This window comes from Wasmannia auropunctata, unplaced genomic scaffold (assembly GCF_000956235.1).
Source record: "Wasmannia auropunctata unplaced genomic scaffold, wasmannia.A_1.0 LD336085.1, whole genome shotgun sequence".
Taxonomy (NCBI): domain Eukaryota; kingdom Metazoa; phylum Arthropoda; class Insecta; order Hymenoptera; family Formicidae; genus Wasmannia; species Wasmannia auropunctata.
Window position 1 is genome coordinate 1,482,501 of NW_012026805.1, and position 19,842 is coordinate 1,502,342.

Consider the following 19,842-nt stretch of genomic DNA (forward strand, 5'->3'; position numbering starts at 1 on the left):
CTCAGAGATGTGTATAAGAGACAGATATTTAAATATAGAGAAATTTCAGAATTTATATTGAACAGATCAGCTTTAAGATTGGAAGTAACGCTGATGTAGCCGATAAAATAGTTTAAAAAATTGATATCTGTATACTACTTTCCATTAAAACACAACAAACTAAAAATTAAAGGTAAAAATGTGCGAGAGTTAACGGAAACTTTTTTACTATAAAATGCGGTTTATTCATTTATTTGTTGTTTTATTTTTTTTAATTATTACAGATATTGTTGAAACTAATTACGTTCTAATTTGAAATGTGTCAAAAACGATGTTAGGATTTTAAGATTTTACATAATTGCATGAAATGAAAAGAGAAAAGGGCTTTTTAGCTGAAAGGATTAAATATGAAGATAATCAATACTATTAGTCATTGCGATTAATGGGTGAGCGATGCGTAAAATAATTGCAGGCCTGGCAAAATGTATTCGTCGACAAAAGACGAATTTTAGAAGGATAACGATGCTTTTGGGAAACGAGGCGAACTTAACGAGGTAATTGCAAATGACGATATTCCGTCCATCTAGCGTACGATTTTAACGAGGACGATCACGTTCCATCGAAATTGTGCACGAGCATCGCGTATGTGCTCGATACATCCCTTTTATCGACTTCCACCAGAGGATATCCCCGGCAAAGTGCCGCGCGTCAAGGTACGACGATAAAAAAAAACACGCCCCACACACACACACACACACACATACAATTGCCATGTACGATGGTTCTTGCGTCTCGACGTCGTTCCGCGGGGCGATTTTTTATTTCGGACAATAATTACTTTTGAGATAACAATATTTTTTCAATTGAACGCAAATACAAATACCCCCTTCCGCCCTTCTGCCCTTGTGATTTTGCGCAAAGTGAGTCACTCATAAAATTGAATGATCTGAAACAACTCACGCTAATATGTACTTGCAAAAACTGTATTAAGTGTTTATTGTATGGCTTAATTATGCACACACGAGTGATATTGTCGAATAAGCACCTTTAAAGAAAGTACAATAATCACTTAATAATTTTAATTCGGTAAAAAAATGTGTGAAAAAGTTTTTGTACATGTAAGTTATAAAATGACGAGGTAATTTATCTTATAGAGAAGACTGCAGTTCTATATTATAATATAATTAATGTTCTTTATGATTATACTACGATAATGTTCTTGATGATATTTGATCATGATATTTTAAAATTGCTTTTTTTTATACATTATTTCCGTTCAGCAATGTCGATTAAGATTATTTCACGATTTATATTTTATAAGAGCATTGAGATCGTAGTATTTAATACTACGATAATCAAATTTGTGAAAGATTATGGACCGCAATGCAACACTGATGTGCGATTGCATTTTAACTATGACTGATATATTTTGATACATTTGAAGCTTAATACATAGCTAAATACTTTTTCGTGCTATACATGTTACATGTTACCCTTTATCAATTAATATCAATCATGAAATGATACTCCCCGCAGCCACGAACCGTATTTTGCGGTGCGCTTTGGAAACCGTTAATCTGGATGGTAATAATAAAGAATTACCCGTTGTGCGCGTGTACAATTATTAGACCGGGATAAATACTATAATTATTCGTAATGAATGAGGATACCAATGAAACGGTGTTTTAACCGTATACACAATTATTTACATTTGCCAGTAAATACACGTAATCGTAATTAACGTCGCAATTCGCCCCGCGTAATCGGCGAAATTTCCGTCGATATAGCAATTTGCGCGGATCGACCTCTCGCGATCAGGTCCGAGATAAAATCGCGGCCGCGGTGGAGAACGATTGCAGACGCAAGGGACGTCTCTCGCGCGTGCACGAATTACCTATATATTTAGAATTTAGGTTTAGGAAACGCGCTGATTGCCAGGTACGCCGTTACGTTAACGGAGGAGGTGGGACGACGAATTTAAAGGGGGAAGGGGGGAAAGGTGCGGTATTCGCGCGTACCGGCGCACTGACGAATATATTGCGGACCATAGCCTAGCGATTAGGCGATTTCACAAATCGATGTTATATATCTGTACCTGTACACGTGTAAGAAGTAAAGGAAGAAAAAGAAGAAAAAAAGGGGGGGAGTAAACGCGCGACACCGGCGGCCCGGGATCAGCCGGGAACATTTTCTTGTCTCTTTCCATGAATGTATATCGTACTTGTACCAATGTCCCGACACCACATAGCGATTAAAGAAAAAGAAAATAGCGATTAACTAAATATAATTACACCGATATACAAGCGGGAGTACGGCGTCCGTATTCCGTTATTTTTCCCTTAAGGCAACGGTTTTCAAAGTTCCAGCGCCACTTCCCCTCCCATTACAACAACAAAAAAAAAAGAAAAAAACGTTCGTGAATTTTCTACGGATTTTCCACGAATTTTTCCACAAGAAGGAGAATTCCCGCTTTTTGTAAAAAAAAATTAATTTACGCAAATATTTATCATAGTATTTGTTCTACATATTCGACCAAATGTAGCGCTCGTCGCTCGAGAGAGGAGCCGTCTTGGCTTTTGCCCTCCCCCCTTAAACGGAAGCAAAAGGCCGGCCTTCGGAAAGCGCTGCCTTAAGACGGCTTTTTAGACGTGCGACTACTACGTACAAGGGACTATTTCGTGCCGGAAAGTTTTCGGGATCGATAAAGTACCATCGACGTGCCGTCCCGTCCTACTCGTGATTCACTTTTTGGGAACGATTCGTGGACATATTGCCTTGTCGTATTAATGATAAGTACGTGAGAAAACATTTCGTGCGATAATGCGAATTGTAAGAACGCCGAACCTCACGACCAAGTTATATGATATCGTGCGAATAAACGTCGAGAGAGAAAGCGCGTGCGAATTAATAGATGTCCAAGTATCATGAAATACCCCCGTTTAATGTTCAACGTTTAACACACGTAGTGTAATTATATATGTAATATATATATATATAAAAGAAATTTCCATGGAGAAAATCAAAAGTAGTATGTAACACGTGATAAATAAAGAAGATTTGATTAAAGTTGTAGAATTTTACAAGAAATATTGATATAACCAAAAATATTATACTCTTGGATAAATATTATGTTAAAATACTTTAAATTATCCTTGTTCATTTTTAAAAGGCTGATGTTTAATATATTTTTTATCGAAGCATTTTGTAAGATTTACTTGCAAAAAAAGAGCTTTTTCTAATTAGGTTCAGGAATCTTACGTACGTATACTAAAAGCTACATTTACTAATATTGATATCGTTAAAGTTTTCTATTAACTCGAGAAATCTTTTAGCTGCTGGAATTTATGGCAATTTTGTTTTGTAATAAATTGTTCTTCCCTTTTACGTGAAAAGTTGATATTTAATATACTTTTTATCAAAGAAATTGTAAGGCTTATTTCTGCAAAAAGAGCTTTTTCCAGAAATTCCACGCATTACGTACGTAATAAAAGCTATATTTATTATTATCGTTCAAGTTTCTATTCAACTCGAGAAATCTTTCAGCTGCTGAAATTTACAGCAATTGCACTTTGTGCATTAATAATTTCCGTTCTCGGACACAAGGTGTGCTGTTTTGCCGTGCGTACGCCTCGTGCGCGTTTTAGGTGTTCCATAAACTAACTTTACCGTAACTTCTTCTCGTCCGGCCGAAATGTCCACGAATCGTCGACGCATCCGAAAGCTCCTGTTGCGAGACCTGTCGTCCTTTCCGTCACTGACGACGGATCGAACTTGAAGCCTGCGAAGAAAGCCTGCACGCGCACTTATAAGTACGAAATTGCATTAGAGGGACGATTGTCCGTTCGACGACAGAACTGGAGAAAAAGAAAAGGGAAAATTATTTCGACGGTGCTCCGCTATTGCGAATATTTGAAGGAAAATGCGATAAAAAAAAAAGAGTTCAATTTTTGGACACCAAGTGGAGAACCATCCACGTGATTCCATTGTCGACGAGAAATAATTCGACGTGTTAGTTTCTTACGATGTTTTTATCTCGTGTATTAGATCTTTATATATACATATGTAGACACGTACACATGTACACACACACGCACACACACGTACACACACACACACACACACACACAATACGCAAAATACATACACGAGCTACGCCCCCGTATAGCGTGTAACGTGACGTATTTATGTGAATTTTGTCATTTTACTAAGAACGAATGTATTTGCCGTATAATTAAAGAGGAAAAAACCCAACTTATTATATAATGCCGATATATATACATCTAGCTCCCGCGCATGGCGTTTTATTTCACAAGATACCGAACTTTTTCAGATTATCACGACCCAGTAAAGAATGTAATTGTAAAGTGTAATCAATAAAGAATTTTGCCTAATAATCCGAGAACGTTCATCACCCAGTGCTGGTTATAATATCGATTTTTACAGTCTCTGATCGCTGACTTTCTCCCCGTTTTTCTTTCTTGATTTACAATAAAACCAAGCAGGAAGTGTATTTTGGTGTTTCTTTTATTTTCTTTCCAATATTAAAGTCTGAACTAATTATTTACTGATAATTATAGCACTTGGAACTCTCAACGGATCGAAGTTAAAGACCGGAAATAACATCGATTTAACGGACCAGATTTAATGCATCGGCTCAAGTTTATTGTTGGTCATACAAAAAGAATTAACTATATAATATATAAGATTTTTTAATTATATACAATATTTATGAAAAATATCATTTAAGATTTAAAATAAGAAGAAAGCAGGAAAGTATCGGAATTTATGAAGAAACATGGTATCTCTGGTAAAAAATTTTTCTGAAATTTTTTACATAATTTCTCAGAACTTTTACATAAATTTTTTATACTGGTTTTTTTATACTAGACTTTTTTTATGATTGAAACATTTTTCAGAAATCTTAAGAGTGAGTTTACATTTTTTACATATTATAAAATGATCGAATTTGTAGTTCTTTAAACAAGAAAAAATAAAACTGCAATATATAATATTCTCTATTCTTCTCTTGACAATATCTTGTGCAAAAGAAAACCGAAAGACCAACAAGAGTAACTAATTGTAAGTTACAAGGACACGTAATGAATAACATAAAATAAACGAAAATAAGTAAAATGAAGTGAAACAAGATAACATTTTTTTTTTAAGATGAATGGAGACCCATGTATTTATAGACATCCGTACAACCTCTATATTAGTTCCATACAACTATCTTCACGGTGAAACGGATACGTATCGAAATCGGATACGTATATATCTCCATGATAAAGATATATATTTATTTCAGCGAATACCAAATTGTAACATGTAGATATTGTTTAACTTTTGTTAGTTGTAATTTCCTACTCAACAATATGACTTATACATAAATGTTATATATATGTTTACTTGGTATTTGCTGGACGATACTATATATCCCGTGATAGATAGATATAATATGGATCTCTACTGAAGATCTCTCTATTGGCCGAGATCTGTATTGGAGATCCTCTACTCTCCATCATGAGCGCTCATCTATTATGGATTAATTTTATCGATAAAAATGCGTCCTGAATATGGATCAGAATGATGCAATAACTATGATCTAACAGTGCAAAATGCAGCCGTAATAATTCCCATCACGTACAATACAAAAAGATTGCAGAAACATTGCAAAAATATTTTATTGCAAGATTACAACATTGCGAAACGTTTCAAAATGTTGCTGCAGTATATAGCTGTAACATCACAACAATGATAAAATATTAATTTACCTTTAAAAATATCGCAATAATTGCAATATATATAAATGTTTTTCGATATTTCTGATAAAATAATATTTCACAGATGCCATATTATATTAACACATTTTAGCAGACACATATTAACTTTCAGAAATATTATATTATATATTTTATATATACATATATATACATATATATGTCTTTCAATTAATTTTTACATAGAAGTAAAAAATTGTATATAATTCTTATATAAGTATATTATCAAAATTAATACATTTCATTTATTTTTCAAACACAATTTTAAGAACTTACCATTTCAAGAAATTATTTCACTTCAGAACGTAGGTAAAAAAATCTCATATGCTGCTCCTTTTATTTCATCCTCTGTGATTCTGTTTGGTTTTGTTCTTTTTATTAATCTTTCATTTACAAGAAGTAGAACACCATCTGGTGGCGATCTCGTATACCTCTTCGACAGGCAAGCAGTCGAAGGTTCGTCGTGGAAGGCCGACAGATGGCGGCACCTGACACGTGACGAGATGATGACGAGCAGCACCAAGCAGCACGTCACGTCGAGTCAAAGCGATAGCCGATATGTTATAAATAAAGAATATAGATAGGTAGTAATTTTTTTCGTAATCAAGCATACAAATACACGCCGTTTTCGCTTCGCGTGGAGATTCAAAATCCTTCATGTAAATTGCGTTTACGCCCTAATGATGCACTGCAGCTCGTAACGGTAATAAGAACTTTGCTCGTCCCAGGAGCGGGAGGCTGACTCGCCTCTCAGCCGATCGATTCGCGAATGTAAACCTGCGAAACGCTATTTCCAGATGCTCTGCGTAAAACACGGGAGAAGGCACGGCGTCTCGTTGCTGTTCAATCTGATCCCGAAGGCACTCTATTCGCGTCGCAGCGACCGGAGCACGAGTTCCTACAAGATCGTCAAGTCCAATGGCGACTCCCTGGACGGTGAGTAACCTTCTGATTTGTCTGTCGTTTTTCATCGTATTGTCGAGGAACGCGACGTTTCGGAGCCGTGAACTCGCGTATAAATTATCTGTACTTTTCTCCGAAATCCTTGGAAGTCGCTTGTACAAGTCGGATCAATTTAATAAATTTATAATCATCTTGAATGTCGATCTATATGTAGGGCTAGATCGTGCACTTTGTAAGGTTGACTTTTTTTTTTGGAGGTTATGCTACCCGGTTGGGGAACTTGTGTGCCTTCAACCTAATCCTTAGGGTTCTATGACACAGAGTTACTTATTCTATAGTCTTTTACTCTCTTACTATATTATTCTGCCTATCTTCTTAATGAATCTAAATATACTACTTAGCGTTAGCCAGTCTTTTTGTTTTATGCTCTCCTCAAAGTCAATATAGTTCAATCTGCCTCTCTCCCTCAACTCTCTATCCATCTAAGGTTGACTTTAATCATAATTGGGTTATGTTTCAAAAAATAAACTTAGAAAATGCTGGCATTACTTGTACGTAACAATACTTGTGCTACAGCAAATAATATCATTGAATTCAATTACTGAAGAACCTTTGTTGTCACAACTTTTCATACAAAGTTTGCTCTTTGTATAAAAACTCTGTTCTTTTCATCTTTCCTATTTTTCTTTTGTTCAACATCTAATTATACACCTGTTTCTTGTTAAACGTAAAAAGTATAACACATAGTGTAGCTGCAAAAAAAAGCAGACTTACAATTAGATCTTACACTTACTACAAAACCTTTGAAGTCACTTCTATTGTGAATGTTGAATTTTATATAACTTATTATTGAAAATATATTTATATTTCTACTATAAGTGTGCGTGTTACGTTACATTTATTATTTATTTGATATGTTGTAAAAAGAAACAGATATTGACAACAGTGTTTTGGGTGTCAATTCCAACTGGGAGTTGCTAACGCCGAGGGGCTTTAGATTTTATCTTCCTGGAAGCGTAGGACCAGCTTGGTTAGATGCAACGACCACTGCCCAAGTCAAGACTCAGTTTGTCAAGCTGTACAATGATGAAGAATTTATAGAGACCTTAAACAATGAAAATAGGTATCAAGAGAATGTAGAAAGTTGGGAGACCATACAGCCGATGTTGGACTGTGTGGCGCAGGAATGTCCTATTCTTCTGAGAAAGAGCATAGAGGAACTATTCCCAGGATGCTTAGATGTGACTATGTCACATCTTACTATTATAACTATTAGTCAAAAGGCAAATCTCAAGTCGATGAAATGGCGTAAGGAGGCGGAAACAGAGAAACTCGCCAAATATGTAAGTTATATATTACATGATAATACACTTGTTTTTTTTTTAAGTCTTAATGGGCGCGTTCGACAGATAAAGCAGATCGGTGACCACTCAATAATTCTTTGTTGATTAGTTTCTAGACTTACAAAGAATCATTGAACTCTCATTAATCTGCTTTGTCTGCTAAACGCGCCCAATATGTAGTAAATATACATATATCTTAAATCTAAACATATACACATATATACGGTGTCTGGAAACACTCGCTCGCACTACTTCTTAAGGTGATTTGGGACCCAAAAAGAAAAAAAAGCTATATAAATATAAGTCCGGAAATGAGATGTTTTTGAGTTATAGCTTTTATATTCGTAATAAATTGTTATAATAATCGTAATAATAATGGTAACAAAATTATGATTATTATGATTATGACTGCAATGAAATATCCCTTTGTGAAAAATGACTTTTTAACAAAAGTGTATCTATAACTTAAAGTTGTAATTTTCCGCAGTCATAATCATAATAATCATAATTTATTATTATTATTGTCTATACATATATCGGTTTGTAACGTCTTGTGACGTTGTCCGATCCTCTCACTGTGTGGTGCGCACGCAGATTATACACCGTCATATGAGATCTACATTTTTAATGCCGTTTCTGAACAGCAAATTTTTCTGAGAGATTTTTTAGCTAGAATACTCTCGTTGGCTCCGGCCAAGCCGGAGAGGAGACACGAGCGTATGTAAATTTTGGCTCTGTCTGAGATCGAACCCGAGACCTCTAGCAAACCAGTCCGTTATCTGCCAAGCCACGCTCGTGCTTTCATCATTATCATTATTATTACAATTTATTATGATTTTTATTACGATTTATTTATGATTTTTTTAACATAAAAAAAGTGGCTATAACTCGGAAACAACTCATTTCCGAACCTATGTTTATATAGCTTTTTTTCTTCTTTTTCGAATCCGGATCACCTAAGAAATAATGCGAACGAATTTCCAGACATCCTACATATATATTCACAATCAGAGGAAAAGTACATATATACATTATAGTCTATTAGTTTGTTTTAGCAGCCTCCGACATATGTACAAAGCTCAAAATGGTCGGTTACTGGGCAGACTTTATCAATCCCTTCAGTGGACAGCCCTACTTAAGCCCACGGAAGGACGCCAATTTGTATGAAACCGATGAACGATTTCGCTGCATAGGATTTAAAGTACAACAGAGAAACAATTGCAGAATTATTGTGTCTGATAGTAGTCTACAAAATTTTATTGGTACGTAAACAGCTATATGTATATGAATATATCTGCGATGTGTGTGCACGCGATTGATGACAATCTGCAGAGATCGAGATACGAATATCTGCTTATGCGAAGACATTTTATAATATCTGGCTTTTACGTTGCGGCGTTTCTAATTTCCTCTTTAATTTCAGGAAGTCTTTACACCACAGCGCCGGCAAGCACGGAGTTTTTAAAACAAATAATAAACGTTGATAATAATAACGAGGATCAATAAATATGTGTACATACAAGGAAGGAGCGTTTAGTTCACTTATATGATAAATGAATCTTTCATCGCTGAAGTTATAAAACGTCTCTGGCGCATCTGTCACGTATAATCAATTGAGATGTTCGATTATTTATGAAGCAAACGTGACTTGCCAAATTTGACTTTGTGCTACGGATGGATATCGATATAATATATTCATACGTCTTCAATAAAGCCGAATGGAGTGCGCTTTACTTCTAATGCCCGTAAACTATATAGCAAATGTTTATCTAGCAAAGAAAAGTCAGTATATATTACGTTATTAAATAAATTATAGATTTCAAACAACTTATTTGAAAAATAAACCTTTCTTGATAGTCATGGATAGTCAATATATTTTTTTATTTAGATAATATAAATTGAAATTGCTTATAAAACTACTATTTCTATCACACGTTATTCTCCCTTCTAATAAACATATTAAACAAATCATAAAATATATTCAAGCTTGCGTATTCGCCATAAATTCAATACAAAGTACGACCGACACCTTTTTTTTTTGTAAATATACGCATCTTCACATGTTAGAAAAATCATATCCGAATTGCATAGTTCCGCAATGGAGATTCGCGCTGCGTCGAAAATTCGAATATAACTATAAAGTAAACTAAAAATATCTAAATAAGCATTAAATACGCTTCACGAATTCACGGGAGAATTTTTTTTCAAGTTGCAGAGAATTTCATTATTCACTAAACATAGCACAAGCATCACATAACAAACGTTACAAATTCTAACGTTTTCATATATATGTGATTAACAGCTTTGTTTCCTCGAATATATAAAATTTACAATATATCCAATATATCTGTTTGTTTAATAAAACACGAAGCGTTTGCGAGTGCACATTTCGTGAAGTAGACGCGTCCTATTGCCAAGGCGAGGAAAGTCCAATTTAAATGATCTATAATCTTCATGTCAGAATTCAGAGCAACAACCGAAAAATCAGAATACGTCAAAATATGGAACATAAACACAATGCTTAGAAATGAATTAAATTTCTAACCTTGACACGTATTATAGATTGTTTAAAGTGAATTGTTTACGTGCGTGTCAAACCACAATTTAGTATCTTAAAATTACCAAGATAATAACTTATAAAACATAGGTAACTTGATACCACCAACGGAACGAACATTAGCTCGTATACGTTACGAAATTCTGTTACAAAGAAAACTTATGTACAAGAATAACGAGTACTATTCACACAACATATTTCGAGATATTATCATATCAAAGTAAATTTTCTTATTTCGTGTACAAACCTGATTGTAGCACAACATTACTTAACGTTACACATTAATTTTTTTTTGCTTTATATCATAAACAGGATCTAGAGAGAAACAGCTAACAGTAAGAATAATTAATCAAAACCAGTTAACTATAGAATTGTCGATATATAAATCGCTCGTTTAACGTTCTCACGATCCCTGTGTCACAATAATATATTCCTACAGTTCTTTTTGGTAAAACAATTGTTATTTATTAACAATTCATTAACTCATTAAATCCCAAGAGAGATATGCACTTTTTTGTTTTAAATCTTTGTAACTCGGATCCTAATCAAATTTTCATTTTTAGTTTGCAATTAATATTTAGAGGTGAAAAGAATTGCTCTTTCCAAAAATTTAGTCGGCGATAGAGTGGAAGGTCTGGAGAAAGAGATATAAAGGAGGAAAGTGAAAGTAAAAAAAAGTGATCTCTCTTTATTGACAAATATTCAACTAACAAATAATTTCGTCTATCTTTTTGAATAAAATAAATCAGTATAATTATGATTTGAGATCTATAATAATTACATTGATGTTCTACTCAAAAAGATAAACGAAATTATATAGTAATTTAATATTTGTCAGTAAAAAAAAACAGGAGTTATTTACTCTTCACCTCCTCTTTCAACCTTTATATCTTTTTCTCCAAACGTTCCACCTCGCCAACTAGATTTTCAAAAAGAATAACTCTTTTTTATCTCTAAATACTAATTGGAATCTAAAAATGTTCAGGGCCCAATCGATACACGGAGAGAATTTTCTTTTAAAATTTACCCTGAAAATCATGTTAATTGTGAGACAACATAGTATTTCGGCAAATTTTATGTGATTTTCTGTTTTTTTTTTACTGTGCGCTACAATAAATTTGTTGTAATACATATTTAAAAAAAAACAGTGAAAATCATATAAAATTTGACAAAATACTATGTTGTCCTACAATTAACATGAGTTTCAGGGTAAATTTTAATTTTTTTCTCTTCGTGTAGATAATATAATTATTTGTTCAAAATTGAAGCATAAGAAGTTTAAAAAACGTCTAATAGACGTTTTAAAGACATTTTTGTAGGAGATGTCTGAAGAAATGTCTTCCAGACGTCTTATGTCTTGATTTTAAACTTTGTGCTGTCCAAAGAGTTACAAGGATTTAAAACAGAAAAACGCGTACAGGTCTCCTCCAGGATTTAATGGATTAATACGACGTGTACATCACACATATTACGGAAATAACTATTTAAGTGAGGTGCCGACAATGTAAGATTGTAAGATCATAGTGCAAATAGATCGCTCTTAATCGACCTCCAGCTTTCGGAATGAACCGCATATTCCGTTAAATTCTTCGTTAGCCTCCTGGTAGTCTTTCGGTGATACCTCAATGCACATGTCGTCGAGGGCCTTGAGCTCGTCCTTCTTCTGTTTCAGCACCTTCTTAAATTCGGCTGAAAGATAGACGGCGTTTTAAGAAATAATACAATTTGAACCTTTTCGAGACGTGAAGGAATTCATGAGGAGGATCATTCCCCTACCGATCATTTCCGAGAGCGGTACTTCTCCGCCGTATTCTTTCGGCAGGATCTTCGGGTCCACCGCTTCCTTCAGCTCTTCTATGTTCCTGTGTATCTGCAAACGTCGCGAATGCGATTCGTCAGACGTGTAAATTTATGACGCGGCCGTATTTTACCGTAAACGGAATTTAGCATCTCGTGATATTTACTATAATGCGGGACTTGAGCTTGTCGCTCAGCAGAGAGGTGCCGAATTCGAGGATCTTCGCCACGCTGCTGGGAATATTGATGAGGTGCGTCTCCTTGTGACGCATCGGCGTGCTGTTCTGTATGCACCTCAGTATATTGCGAATGTCCGTGAAGGACCACGTGCTGAAATGGCTCATGGTCAATCCCGCCTCGTCGTTGAGATACGTGTAGCCGTGGACCTGACTTTTCTCATCGTCCATCAAGGTCTCCACCACCATACTGTGGATCCGGATCATGTGCGCCGATGAGTATTTGTTGGGGTCGAAACGCCCTTAAAAGCGGAAAAAAAATATAATAGAATGAATATGCTCGGAGATTTATGCTACTTGCTCAAAGCTACGAAACAGAAATATCGTAGGATTAATAATATCGAGCATAACGTAATTTGTTTTACGTAAACCATCCCCTGGGATGTTTTGCCCCTCTCTCCAATTAAAAGTCGCTATCAATTATATATTGTATATTATTGATTGTTTTATTACTGTTTATTGATATTTTAGATCGTTTATATTAATTGACAAATGCTAAGGAATAACATTTTTTTTGCATTTAAAAATAAAATCAAAATTTTTATTTTAGACTTATGATCGACTTGTTTATAATTTTATTGCTTCGCACCTTTCCAACATGACTGCAAAATGTTACTTTATTACTGAGGAATGCTATATTCTTACACTCTCAACTTTTTTGAAGCTACTTCTCTTTTTGCTTTGTTTTTCATCTGAATTTCCAATCACGATGAAAAATTAAGAATGGCATCTGAGTTACAATTCTACCTGATCCAAGAGCATAAAATTAAAATACTTTTTGCTAAAGATGGCTGGAAATATAATCGAAACGTCCAACGATATGTTCCTATTTAACTTACAATTATAGGTAAGAAATATATACCCAAGCAGAACAACAAATCATCATAACATCAAAATAATTATTAAAAGTCACTTTTCGATCAATTATGATTTATTTTAACGATATCGTGACCTGCCGTTCTGCTTGATTATACATGAACACAATTATACACGAAGTATCGCGTCATCATTCTTTTATTAGTTCACTAGCCGATCCTGTTATTAATTTTTATTACTCTTTTATTGGCTAGATATCCTTGACATAATTATATAAATATAAGAAACTCCTATGGCTTTTAATTGTACATACGTAATATGTTTCTTAGCTTGTAATGATATTCTAGTAACAGGTCCAACAAATGTCGTTATTCCTTAGCAATTATCAACCAGTATAGATTTACATACTTGATATTTTTTTAAAATAAGTAAGTAGAAATAAATAAAATTAATCTAATAAAAAAAATTACTACCACTAATAAATCTCATTTTCTTGCTGTTGAAAAACAGGATGATTCGATACGACGAATTGAATGCCAGCGATTGAAAACATAAAAATAAAACGCTTATATCAGCATGGAATATTGTAAATAAGTGTCACATGAGGACTAAATATAGAAAAGAAGTACCATCATTTCTGATTAGCGCAAGCGAAAGATTGTTTACTCTAGCGAATGTTGTCATCATTTAGCTACGTCTTAATAATTTAGTCTTCGGACTTTTGTACTCGGACTTTTGTACTAGGATCGTTACCTGCACACGACATTATCACTTTTCGACCATGCTGATCTCGCTTCAGCATTGGTACCAAATAACCGCTGTCGATGATGGCCTCGAGGTCCGGGTCGTCAACGTCGAGCTTCTGGAACCAGTGGGGATAGAGTTGCCTGATAGTGAGATAGCGCTCCAGCATCTCCTGCGCCATCGGCAGACTGAACTTCTTCGTTCTGAGAAATCTTAGTAGGAAAACCGAGTCGGTCCTGCATTTCTTGATCGCAGAATGTTTCTCGATCCAATGGCGCAATTGCTCCAGCGCGTGCTCCCTCGTGCTGTCGTCCTCGCGTAGCTCCAATCTGGCCGTTTCCAGCGTGTCCGCGTCCAGCGTAGTCTTGTACTCGTCATATTTCTTCTCCTGTCCTTCCGTCACCATCGTCTGTAATAAAATTCAAGTTTGATGTTCCATCTTGATTCAATCGTAATTCGAATTGAATAACATTAGTCCGGCATTCCCTTAATTATTCATTTTGGAAAATAACTGGTATATATTATTCTCCGCAAAAAAATATAATAAGATAAATCGATCGAGCTAGCTAATTAAAATAGCTTTAATATAAAAGCTAGATCTAGCTGATATTAAATTATTTGATTGCGATTCGATCGAAAAACAACATCTCGCATACATAAACACATATACGCGCACATAACACACACCGCGTCAGAGCCGACCAAGAGGATGTATATATTACAATTAAACCATGTTGCATATCGCAATAAAATAGTAGAACTTTAGCAACAGCCGAACACAATTTGCTGTTTTTTACGTCATGTTTCTAATATCTAATAATAAAAATATATTAGGACAAGCAAGTTCTGTATTATAATATCAATGCGGTAGCAATGGTATGCTCCAGTCTTGCTGTACTTCTGCTGCTACATTAATTGACAAGTCATAATGGAAAAAACCGAGCTTAAAGAGGACACAGGATAGAAACCTGCTCTAAAATGATGATTGAAATTGGTAACTGCTGGCATACAGCATTTTGCTATCTGCATGTATAACTACTATGACTTAATCTTAATTATATAATATTTTCTTGTAAAATTGTAGAATTCAGATATTTTAGACATTACTTTTTTATTTAATTTGCAATATTGAATGATACGACAAAGAATAACATAGTTGCTATGTAAAAGCAATGAGAGATGAGAAAATCGAATTAGGAATCATGGTCAAATTATTCTAGTTCGCTAGCAACTAATATGATATGGAGCGTAAAGAGAAAGCATCGGCTAGAGAATCGAGCATGTTACAACGTGTAGTCGGATAGAGAATTACATTAACATAGCGAAGATAGCGCGAATTGGACATATCTATATATATGTGTGAGTGTGTGTATATGTATATTTTCTCTTCTTTTTATAATTCTTCTTTCTATATTTTTGTAAAATGAGAATGTAACCCTTACATACGTGATACGACAATCATTTTATCATACAGATATCTTTCATTCTTGTATTTTATTCCTGGATTAAATTAAATAAATTTATTAAAAAATTTAATTTGTTTATGTGATTAATTATAATTGATTATTATTAAAATTTTTACTATGTATAATTTTAATGTATAATTTTAAGAAAAAGAATTTATCACAACACATAATTGATTTATATTGTAAAAACCAAGAAAGATAAATTATTTTCCACACGATCTGATTATATTTGATATAATATTTATAATAAATCAATTACATTTATAATAAAATTTTAATAATATCAGCTTAATTAGTATGTGTATTGCATTTTAATTGAAATGAATTCAAAAACAAATAAATATATTACGCAACTTTAAAATGACGTCAAGCAAACAATTTTTTCTTTCTTAATTGGTTTGTATCACGCATATCCTATAAATTATATAAAAAAATCTAATTAACCGGAAGTTAATTAAACTTCTTATATAATTCAAATCACAGAAAGAAACAGGAGGAATTCCCGTCTCTCTCTCTCTCTCTCTCTCTCTCTCTTTCTTCGCTAACTTTAAGTAGGAAACACTGACGGAAAAAAAAAACATCAAAACTTTTACTTTTTTTCCAGCAATTCGAAGGAATCGAATGCATTCGAGAGCTATTAGACGACGACAAATTACTTGTAATTCCCCGCGAGTATGCTGTTGCTCAAAGCGACTCGTGAAACGAAAGTGAGACATCGGGAGGAAGTTAGTAAACGAGAAGGGGCTTCGCCGCGGCGCGCACACACAACGGGAACACGCGCGCGTTTCGCGACGTGCTATATTCACCGCGCCGCGCCGCTCGCGCGATCCGCCGACTTTCTATCCTATCACGACACCCAGAGCGCAATACCGCAAACGCGATATCGTTTCCTCGTCCCAGGAGCACGTACACCGACGAGAGAATGGCGATGGTTTAGCGATCCCGGTGTGGCATTGACGAGCTTCTGCGATAATAACGCGCCGAATTCCATCACTCCCGCGATGCGGATATTCACGATACGAATACAACCGTACTAGTTAACGTAAAAAAATTTTCTGTTACACCGTTCGTCGTTTTTCACGATCGTTATCCATTTAACGAAACGCGTTGCCGTAGAAAAAAAGAAAGGATATCTTTGATTGCCGATGGAAAAGACACTGGGATATTATCGCGCGAACTTGACGGACGGGTTACATTGATCCACTTTTACCACTCGCGCTCGCCGAACACTTTTGCAGGTGGATATACAACGAGAGTTAATTCTCCATCCGCGGGAAGAAGCCTCTAAATTGCGCCTCGTAATACAGGCCGTAATTCGATCTGTCGATTAAACGATCGACTTCATATAGATCCGGCCTTTTTCTTTGGGCTTTTCGACATCCGGCTTTCTCTTTAGTCTCTCCCTTCAAGCGTTTTCCTTTCCATCCCATACGAAGGTCAATTCGCACTTAAACAGATACTTCTCTTAATTTATCAAGGAAGACAAGCTTTCTTTCTCTCGTTCCAAAACATTCTTAATATAATAAACATTCTCTCATTCATTTCCATATGTCTAAAAACCTTCACCTCTAATTTTGCCACCACGTTCATTCAGAAGTTACACATAATAATTTACGTTACGGAAAGTTTTCTTAATTACTATTCACTTATTAACAAACTAATAATTAATACTTGATTAATATTCAATTTGCGGTTTCCAGTCTCTTCTTTCCGCGACGATCGCTCTGTTCCTCTCTTCTTCGCGTCTCTTCGGCGAGCTTCGGTCGTTACTTTAGCTGAGCTCTTTTAAGACGAAATCATCTAGCCGATTGAAACTTGTCTAGTCGATCTACGTTGCACTATTTTAATTCCACTTGGCGATGACTCGATTTTGGAGAACGGATCTATCCGCGACGTTGAAGATGCAATGATGAATTTTAGCGCGCGGTCGCGAAACGAGAAAGACTGTCGACTGTCGGACGGTGTACGCCAAAGTAACCCGGTTGCTCGGCCGGCTGGTCAATTTAAGTAGGGATCCGTGGTGGTGCTGACTCTCGACGTGGACGGACTCTCAGGACCTTCACCTACATCTTGATGACGTTCTCCGTCTCTCAGGAGCGAGAGATAGTATCCGCGGGAAGTATATGTTTTCGCATACAAATGTACATCCGGGCCGTGAGTAATTTTAAAATATCCAAAAACATGTGTCACAGTTGCCGAAAACCGTAAAAGAAAGTCTCACGTTTACTGACTTTATTACAAAGCGGACAATTAATCATTTATATATATAATTATCCTTGGTGAAATTATAAAGTCAATTTCTAAATTTATTGTTATACATTTACAAAAATATGTTTTTAACGTATTTTTTAATTATGTTAAAAATATTTAAAAATATGTTAAAATATGTTTCAATATGCTTTTATAGAAATCGATATCACATTTATATAGCAATCGAAATTTAGAATAAAATCGCAATCAGAATACATTTCACGACATTATTCTTCTTCCATATTTTTTTAATTAAAATTTTGAAAAATCATAATCGAAGAAACTATTTCTAAATCTCAAAATTTACTTAATACCTTGCCAAAATAAAAAAAAAACAGATAAAAATTCGATTTTTTTTTTTAAGAATTCTTGTTGAACGTACGACTCGTGGAACTTGTTTAGAATAGTTATTATTATCATTCACAAGAAGGTATTCGACGTGGATATGTGGTGACGTTCACCACATAATATCTTAGAGCTGAGTCAAGTGTTGTTCATTGTCAAATATAAACTGTCAACTATTAAATTTTCAATAATTCATAGCGCACGTGTAATGTTGAAGTTAACTACGCGTATTCCCTTCCCTCCTCATACGTCAAGTACGATTCTAAAAACTTCAGATCAGTACGAAAATTAATTTAAATAACTATATTTAAATAACCATATTTATTTAAACACCATAAATTTAAATGCTTGCATTTGAAATTTTTTTACATATATTTATGGATGAAAACTATCTACATAAAATAGTGAGTACGTTTATAAATGATGAATATACGCTCTTTTAAAAACATCCAACAAAGAAACAGACTGTTCTTTTACGAAGCTTTTGTGGCAAAACGGAAACTGGTTTTTAAATAAATCGAACGACATCTGAAAATATAATTCAAGTGCTTTCAAACGAACTTCAGTTTACAACTGACATTTGTTTCATCAAGTTATGGCTGTTCGAATTTTAGACTTTCTGTTATTTTAATAAACTTATACACAGACATAAAGTTACTTAACATAAACTCATAAACAGAAATAAAAGTTGTTTGAGAAGCGCTTTGGAGTCAATAAATGCGCTATTTTGCTTACTTGACAATATAGTATAATAGCATATGTACTCGTATTCTGACTCTTTTGTAAAACACGCATACCCGCGCGCGCCATGTATAAATAAAGTATTTATCTTTCTTGTAAATTTTACAAAAAGTATAAAATTTAAACAGCCATAACTTGATAAAAAAAAGTTATAAAGTTCATTTAAAAGCTCTTGTATTATACTTTCAGATTAGGTTTATTTAGAAACCAACTTTCGTTTTGTCGCAAAATAAGTTAAAAGTCGCAAACACCTGCATTTTTGGCCACTTTCATTCCAATTTACTCAAAATCCTGACGTAGGCAAATTCTGCCAACGGCAGAATTATTCAGCAAAAAAATTTTCCGGAAATGTAATGTTGCACTTCGGAGAATTTCACTGTAATACAGTGTTATTAACAAAAAATAATATTAACAAAAATATTTTATTGCGAAATAAAATATATAAGTATTAGTTTTATAGTATTTTCGATTATACAGGGTGTCCCAAAACTCGCGAATTTCCTTTTAAGTGCAGATTCTTTAGAATATTCTAAGACGAAAATCCTAATACGAAAATGTCGAGGCTACAATAGTTTTTAAATTAGTAGCGATTAAAGTAGGCTAATCACAGAGCTGAAATTTCGCGCGCTCAGACATGATGAATGACAAATGCTCTAGGTGCTACGATCGAGGGCTCTCTTAACAACACCGAGATTATCATTATTTTTCCTAAGAAATTACTTTTTCTTATATACGAAATCGATTTGTACACTAAATAATTAATTAATATCAGAAAATATTAAAGAAATACAATTACGATCGATATTACGTCAACTGTCAAAATGAATTTATAACCATATATGTTCATTTACCTCGTATGGTGAATATTTTTATAATACCGATAGAAAA

General features: G+C 34.4%; 2 protein-coding genes across 3 annotated transcripts; one reads left to right on the forward strand and one right to left on the reverse strand.

The window, feature by feature from the left end:
- The first annotated feature begins 6,239 nt into the window (after positions 1 to 6,239).
- Positions 6,240 to 9,918, forward strand: LOC105448457 (methylmalonic aciduria and homocystinuria type D homolog, mitochondrial-like). Of its 2 annotated transcripts, none has more exons than XM_011687008.1 (5): positions 6,240 to 6,459; positions 6,554 to 6,692; positions 7,587 to 8,002; positions 9,048 to 9,264; positions 9,426 to 9,918. In XM_011687008.1, the coding sequence occupies exons 2-5, from the start codon at positions 6,554 to 6,556 to the stop codon at positions 9,506 to 9,508; spliced, it is 855 nt and encodes a 284-aa protein (XP_011685310.1). In that variant the 5' UTR covers positions 6,240 to 6,459; the 3' UTR covers positions 9,509 to 9,918. The 2 variants fall into 2 exon arrangements, with proteins under 2 accessions (XP_011685310.1, XP_011685311.1); XM_011687009.1 differs by having other exon boundaries at positions 7,593 to 8,002.
- A 2,041-nt stretch (positions 9,919 to 11,959) lies between these two features.
- Positions 11,960 to 17,595, reverse strand: LOC105448458 (clavesin-1). Its single transcript, XM_011687010.1, has 5 exons — positions 17,290 to 17,595; positions 14,162 to 14,561; positions 12,524 to 12,834; positions 12,336 to 12,429; positions 11,960 to 12,248 (listed from the first exon to the last, which is right to left on the reverse strand). The coding sequence occupies exons 2-5, from the start codon at positions 14,556 to 14,558 to the stop codon at positions 12,100 to 12,102; spliced, it is 951 nt and encodes a 316-aa protein (XP_011685312.1). The 5' UTR covers positions 14,559 to 14,561; positions 17,290 to 17,595; the 3' UTR covers positions 11,960 to 12,099.
- Positions 17,596 to 19,842: the final 2,247 nt, after the last annotated feature.